Source organism: Miscanthus floridulus, chromosome 4 (genome assembly GCF_019320115.1).
Source record: "Miscanthus floridulus cultivar M001 chromosome 4, ASM1932011v1, whole genome shotgun sequence".
In the NCBI taxonomy this organism is placed as follows: Eukaryota; Viridiplantae; Streptophyta; class Magnoliopsida; order Poales; family Poaceae; genus Miscanthus; species Miscanthus floridulus.
The window spans coordinates 100,713,901-100,721,395 of NC_089583.1; the positions used below are offsets into that span (position 1 = coordinate 100,713,901).

At 42.4% G+C, this 7,495-nt stretch overlaps 1 protein-coding gene across 2 annotated transcripts; it reads left to right on the forward strand.

The window, feature by feature from the left end:
* Window positions 1-250: 250 nt before the first annotated feature.
* Window positions 251-7,036, forward strand: LOC136550147 (peptidyl-prolyl cis-trans isomerase CYP21-4-like). Of its 2 annotated transcripts, none has more exons than XM_066541637.1 (8): window positions 251-458; window positions 961-1,159; window positions 1,334-1,373; window positions 1,875-1,925; window positions 3,726-3,778; window positions 4,661-4,798; window positions 4,912-5,059; window positions 6,620-7,036. In XM_066541637.1, exons 2-8 carry the CDS (start codon window positions 1,008-1,010, stop codon window positions 6,704-6,706), a joined length of 669 nt encoding a protein of 222 aa, XP_066397734.1. In that variant the 5' UTR covers window positions 251-458; window positions 961-1,007; the 3' UTR covers window positions 6,707-7,036. The 2 variants fall into 2 exon arrangements, with proteins under 2 accessions (XP_066397734.1, XP_066397733.1); XM_066541636.1 differs by lacking the exon at window positions 3,726-3,778 and adding an exon at window positions 3,779-3,864.
* Window positions 7,037-7,495: the final 459 nt, after the last annotated feature.

Consider the following 7,495-nt stretch of genomic DNA (forward strand, 5'->3'; position numbering starts at 1 on the left):
ACCCCCCGTACGTTAAGAACATGATGATCCAACATAAAACTGGAAAGATTTGGTGAAATTGGTTGACTCTCGGCTGTGACGTCACCGTCGTCGAGAGGAATATTTGCTAGTACAACGCAAAGTCAAAGTGACTTATATAATTTAAATTTAAAATGGAGGGAGTAATTTTCTCGTATCCTCGAGCCCCATCTAATGGCCCTAGTGCCCTACACGGCCTACACGAACCCCGGTCTGCCTGTACCGTACGCTGGCATGCTGCAACTGCAACTTTTTCAGCCCTGACGTTTCTCTTCCTACCCCCAGGGTGCGCGCTCTGTCCCTCTGCCCCACCCCCCTTCTCTCTCTCGGCGACGACTGGGCGGCCGTCGCTGCCGTCCTACGCCAGGTGCCGTCGCTGCCTCCCTACGCCAGGTGCCCAGGTCTTCTTCGGGCCATTCGCCGGCGGCGAGCACCACCAGGTATGCCCACCCCTTGCTCTTCCCTTCCTGCTGTACAAAACCGAGCACCCAAACCCTAACTTACTATTTGCATTCGGATCTGGTCTAATTACAAGTGTATATCCATGAATTATGCCTACAAACTTTGATTGTTTTTGCAAAAATTATCGGTGTACAAGTGGACACCCATGTCCTGTCCTCCCCTTCTCAGTAGACCAGTTGTTCGGCCTCGGTGATATGAGTTCAGCTTGAGATTGACGACACACAGCTAGAGGTTTTTGCATTCTTTTCTACAGGGCCATGACCCTTGAGGCAGATTGTGCTTAGGATGCCTCTAGAATAGGGTTATCCGAAGCCCTCTGAATGATGCAGAGTCTGTCCTCTGTTCTTCAAAATTGTGTCTTTTTTCTATTTTGCTTGCATTGCTGAGACTGAGAATATCATATAGTCCATTGCGGATTTTAGCTGTTTTGCTTTTATTCTCTTCTCTTGCCCTGACTTAAACTTGTCTTTGCCATCCTAGAGAAGGGAGAGCTTCCCAGATAGAGCTGTTTCCCTCCAGTGTATCAGATGGCGAGGATAAAGCCCAAGCAATTGCTAATCCAAAGCAAGACGAAGAAGGCTCCATCTCGGATCAGCTACTCTACTATCATCACATGGAACTTGATTGTCATATTGGTTGTGCTATCTCTCTATGCTACCTACAGCCATTGGCATCAAAGGTTTATGTCCTTTCTGGAAATCATTTTTTTTGTTTATTTTACTATTTGGTGCCCCTAGCACACTTATATATTGCAATAAGTTGAGATGAAGTATGCTCATGCCCTGTAGTTGTTCAATAAGTAGTTTAATATTGTTTCTGCTCACCATTCCTCTATTGATGAGTTCAACCGCAGGTCTGCCCAAGACTTTGAAATGGAGCTTCATGAAGCTGAGGTAAGTTACACAGTCTTACAAAAATCTAGTGCAAGAAACTGTGCTCGTATTGTTTACACTTAATGAATCTGCAACTAGGTACATGTCATTTATGTTACTTAGGTGGCATCATCTCTCTTTCCCTCCTTTAAATAACTTTGTATGGCCTAGTGATTATACTAACTGATATGTTGGAAAGCGTGTTGCATGGTTAGTATCATAATTATACATTTCAGGTTTAACTCATTGATGTGGCCATTGGATTTTGTTTCTTATTCGTTCTGGCAGCAGAACCAATGAGAATTCTTGTTTATAAGAAATATATAGGGCTGTCGTCTGCATTTTCCCTATTGAATTTGCTTTCTTCATAGTTCATTTGTGATGAAATGGAACATGTATTTGACATAGTCTTTAATACTTAATAAAATTTTCTTGATAACTTATTATCAGTTTTTGGGGGACATTAGACATCAACGGTTAAACTCATTGATTGTCTTCCTTTGTTCATTGGTTTGAATCAAGCTTGCTGTGAGACCGGTGGATCCAAAAATGATAAGTAGACCAAGATATGCGGTAAGTTTTGTTGTTCACTCTTCTCAACTCAATTTCTAAACAAACCACCAGATGCTGATCGCATATTTAATCAACCATTGAAACTAACTTGAGAATATATGTAACATCTAATGTATATTGTATATGCATTATAACATGCTGTGCTGCTACTGACATCTAAATCAGGTTGTGGTTTATTTTCTTGAAGCATGATATGCTTAAAGGATATGACACTCTGATACGTCTTCAAAAAATATTATTCCGCTAAGGATGCATGAATTTGCATGTGGAAATACAACTTTTGTTGTAGCATAGTGAGTTATGGCCTTTTGTGTGAACCCCATTACCCAAACAAGGTAATGGTAACAGTGCTTGTTAAGTGGGGATGAATGGTGTTTTTTTTTATGTTCTATACTGCTCAAACTATGCTCATGAAATGATGAAACCTGAGTCAGTCAGTACTGACCAAAGTTTAACACTAAGTAACACTTCCACTGGGCTTGAGAAGTTGAGACAAATCATCTAAGGCCCTGTTTGGTTGGGCTGTGGCTTTTGGAAAAGCAACTGTGAGCTGTGGCTTTTGGAAAAACAGTTGTGGAAAAGTAGCTGTGAGAAAGTCAAAAGTCTGTTTGGTTCGGCAGATGTAGCTTTTGAAACAAATGTTGAGCAGACCTCACATGTCATTCACACGCCCACCGCTCTCAACTCTCTCCCACGCTCACTGACGAGTGGACCCTGCTCGGCAGTCTCTTCTTCTTCCTCCCGGCGGGCTGCATGTCCACCCGCTCCGCATCCTCGCATCCGCCGACCAGGACCGCGAAGCAGCCCGTGGTGGCGTGCCCGCGCCGAAGCCCGTCCGCGGTGGCGCGCTCGCATGCAGCTCGCCTGCATCCAGCGCATGCAGCTCGCTCGCATCCAGCGCCGACCGCCTCCAGCGCATCCATCACGCCCGCATTGAGCGCTGCCTGCGCACGTGCATCCAGCGCCCGCCCGCCGGAGCTCGAGCAGGAGGTCGCGAGGTGCGTGACGGGATGAAGGAGCAGGAGAGGGGTTGGAGCCGCACTCGCCGGCGGGGTCACCGGAGCTGAGCGCGGGAGGGACGCCGGAGCAGGTCCGCCGCCAGGACCGGGGTCATCGGAGCTCGAGCTCGAGGGGTCGCCGAGGCAGGGGATGCGCCCGTGCCGTCCGCGGGGGCAGCGGCCTCGCTCGTGCCGTCCGCCGGAGCTCGAGCAGGAGGCCGCGAGTTGCGCAACGGGAAGAAGTCCGCGACGGCGGCGGGGTGAAGTTGCGAGGTGCGCGACGGGAAAGAAGTTCGCGACAGAAAAGAAAAAAATCGAACTGGTATGTTCATAACCGTGGCAGGTGGGTAATTTTTTACCCCAAAAGCAGCTGAAAGCAGGGGGAGAGCTGCTTTCAATTTTGTACTAGAGCAAAAGCTGCTTTTGGGCAAAAGTAGCTGTGACTTTTGGGCCCTTTGGTTGGCTTTTGGCTTTTGCAAAAGCAAAAGCAGGTTCAAAAGCCCAACCAAACAGGGCCTAAATGCGACTAATACTGTGATATATTGGACGCCACTGCATACCTAGTTATGAAGTGTTTCTTTTGCTATGTTAAACTTCTGCTGTATGTTGTTGAGACTCAACATTTTGTAACACTGGTTGTCATCCGCAGAATTAGCAAGAAGACCAGATTCTGTTCATCCACAGAATTAGTATGAAAAATTATGGCATACAACCTTACTAAGTTGGTGATATAAATTTTGAATGCAATGATGCTTTGCAGATAAATTACTTGTTTTACAAATATTTTATCACCCTACTGCAGTTAATCATCTTTGTAGTAGAAAGAAGCATTATGCCACTGCTTAACTTCTGCAGGTAATGAACACCGCAAAGGGTCCAATTACTATAGAAATATACAAAGATGCTTCTGCTAGTGTTGTGGATAGATTTATCGACTTGTGGTAAGCACCATAAATTGTGATGAATCCAGGATTTATTTAATAGTTTCATGACATAAGATTTATATGATCATTTGTTTTGTTATTTTGATTGTGTTAGTGTCACAATATAGCTGTGCCATAGTCAGTTAAAAAACGTAGCTCTGCTTGTGTGTCATAGTTGGTTGAAAAACATAGCTTCGCTGTATATAGCATATATGATTAATCCACAGAAGTTAGAACTTCGAACCGGTAACTTTATCACAATTTGAATGGCAGTAGAGGTAGGGCTATGCACCACAGTTACACTATGAATAACTACAAATCTGCAACCTATCAAACAATACTTTTAGTTGATGGGTCAAGCAACACCTGCTAGTTTCAACACTCAACAGTTGGACTAAAATTCTCGTAGAATTTATATTCAGTTATTCGAGTCATAACATTGAACTTAAAAAGTGCTTTTATGCTCTCCCAAAGGAAACATGAAGTCTAATAGTGTTAATTAATGGGCAATCAATGGGCTTATTTGAGTCTTTCATGAACCTGTTAACAAAGTTTGGTTGTAATGATAAACTAGTTACTGGTGGCATGAATATGTGGCAGTTTTTAATGCTAGTGTGGAAAGTGTGAAACTATCGCTACCATGGTAGCATATGGCAACTATGCTTATGATATCGTAAATATTGTATTTGCTACTATGCATCTTTCCTGGGAAAACACTTCGAGTTGGAGCTAATAAGTTGATAATTCTTCAGGATGAGCTATTATTATTTTTTGGCTATTTGGTATAGTATCTAATATTTATCCTATTGCACAGCAAGAGTAATCATTTCAAAGGAATGCCATTTCGGCATATCATAAAAAATTTTGTAATTCAAGGAGGTGATTTTGATTTTGATGGAGCTGCCCAAGAATGGATAACGAAAGCTAAAGCTAGTGGGAAAAATGATCTCAGGTTTGATTCCTGTGTAGTGCATATATTAAATTATCTTGAATCTTAGTTTTGTAGACCAGATCTTTTATAACAGCAATGTCCTTAACGTTAACTATATTTCTACGATTTTGCAGTCCAAAACATGAGGCATTTATGATTGGGACTGCAAAGAATCGTAATAACAAAGGATTTGATTTGTTTATCACGACCGCTCCAATTCCTGACTTGAATGACAAGCTTGTTGTATTTGGGCGAGTTATCAAGGGAGAGGACATCGTTCAGGTGCTTTCTGAATTTCTCTTTCTGGGAGTTTTCTTCCGTAATGTTTGCTTGAATCATTAAGCTATGACTTATGTTTTCCTTTTATCTCTTTGTGCTGAATGGCTTCTTTGCTTATTGTATACCACATGTACTGCATTTTGGCTGATTTACATGAAACTGTTCTTGAGCTCTGAAAGCAGATGTTCAAATCTCTCTCTCTGGAATTGAGATAACTCTGCTTATATTGGAAGCATATAGAGTTAATACAACGAAAGTATGCTGGGATATCAGCTTAACAGGAACTGAGTACAAGAAACACTAGGCAGCAAAGATACAAAACTAGGCGAAACAAGAAGCTGCCCTAGAACAGTACTGTTAAACTCTCCCACATCCTAGCTTGGCACATTTGAAGGCTCAAAGCTATGCAGTCATCCAGGAGTTTCTCCGTCTTAACATCCAGATTTTGCAGTTGTTTTCCTTCTTCAGGGGTCTCCACTTCTGCAAGAAAGCGACACCAGTGAGGACTATATGCCCATAGGCTTATCGGGGAAAGTGTGTTCAATCAACATCTTGTTCCTATTATTCCACAGTGCCCAAGCAGAACCTGCAAAAAACAAACGTTGCCAAGTGCTGAGAGATACCGTTCCTATTTTGGAGCCAACTCTGCTAAATTCAGCTCTTGAGTTTGGGAAACCATTCAAGCCAAACACATTTCTTAGACAGCACCACAGTACCCTTGCTATGGAGCAACAAAAAATATGTTGTCTATTGCTTCCTGTTGATCACATGAGCAACAGTAAAATTTCCGTTTCCAACTCCTCTTCAAAGTCGCAGCAGATTGTAACTTGTGAAACAATTGCCTTATAAACACTTTAATTTTTAGCGGTTCTTTATACTTCCAAATTGCCCTTGCCTGAATATCAGTCACTCCTACGTCAGATAAGAATTTATAGAGGCACTTAGGACTTATCTAAAGCCAATACAACCTTATCCTCTTTCCTATTATCTACACACAGAATCAAGTTGAGCTCTCCAGTCCTCCAGAAGCTCCGTCTCTGCTCCATGCAGACTCCGGAACTGTGTATTCCAGTCACCGTCATCATGTAACTGTTACTAGAGTATCAGGATCAGATCGTAATCTAAATAGGTCAGAATAGTAGATTTCTAGTGGTGTCTTTTCAATCATGTATCATTCCCTATGCTAGCCATTTCATTGCCAACCCCCCCCCCCCCCCCCCCCCCAAAGATGTTTGACTTTGTGAGACCCTGCCAGAGCTGTGAGGAGCCTTTTTGTTTGGTGATAAAGAAAGAACCCTGTTTCACATACTTATTCTTCAGAATTTGAGCCCAAATAGATGTTTCGGATGTCGATTTATACACTAGAAGGTGTTCAAAATGCCAAGTTATATATGAATATAACATCCTGCATTAATGAAAAAGCCTGGCCAAATTGAATTCGTCATTTACGTTAGGACTGTTGGCATATGCACATAGGCTGTTTTACGTATTTTCATTTGGGTTATATCACTATAATAGTTGCTTATTAGATTTTGTTTTTGTCTGCTTGTTTACACAACACAGGAGATTGAAGAAGTTGACACTGATGAGCATTATCAGCCAAAGGCTGCCATAGGCATCATCAATATCATGCTAAAACAGGAGCCTTGAGCTGCGTATCCTCCTTGTCATGTACATGAAGACCTTAACCACATGCCTGATGACTTTCTGTAGTTCGAAAAGGTCCATACATCTCATTGAGTTGCTTTTGTATTGATGACGTGTATGCGGATGCGATCCTTCCTCTGGAGTCTGGACGACGCCTTATGTTTTGCGTGGAAGGCATTTGTGACGATTGTTCAAGTTGTTGTTGCAGCGTTTGTGTATAATATTCACAGGTTTTTGGCTGTCAGCATGTGCGAGCATATAAATACTGTGCTGCTGCACCCCATATCATGGTTGTGGTAACAGTAAGCAGTCTATTCTCTGCTAATGCTATCAGTAACCTATTTGGGCCTTGTGAATGAATCCAATAAAATCAGTGCACGTGCTTCTGGTTGTTATTTCTTTGGTAACAACCAGAAGTATATGTCTATATCGCACGAAAGAGATGGCAGCAGGTGGGACTTATTTAGCATGGACAGTGGGTCGTGGGGTACTGTGGTCGCTCAATTTGGTGCACAAGGTTCTTTTTAGCAAAAATAAATGTCGGAGTAAAAGTTTTGCAAATAGAAGTATTATACTTATCTTTTGTTGATGTAATATGGCTATGGTCAAGATTCAAAAAAAAAAATGGTTATGGTCATACAGGGAAATTCGAACCTACCACCAAATCATTTGTAGCCAACTGAACTGGTAGAATATATGACGAGATTTGAATCTGCACAGTCAAAGACTTCCAAAGAACATCACGGTGACTACATTCCTGAAAAGCAGGATCATCCAAGGTTCACACACGAG

Coding starts and splice junctions, on each gene's coding strand:
- LOC136550147 (XM_066541636.1), top strand. CDS start 1,008: ATGGCGAGGATAAAGCCCAAGCAATTGCTAATCCAAAGCAAGACGAAG. Junction 1,926..3,778: donor TAAGTAGACCAAGATATGCG/GTAAGTTTTGTT, acceptor TAACTTCTGCAG/GTAATGAACACCGCAAAGGG. Junction 4,799..4,911: donor AGTGGGAAAAATGATCTCAG/GTTTGATTCCTG, acceptor ACGATTTTGCAG/TCCAAAACATGAGGCATTTA.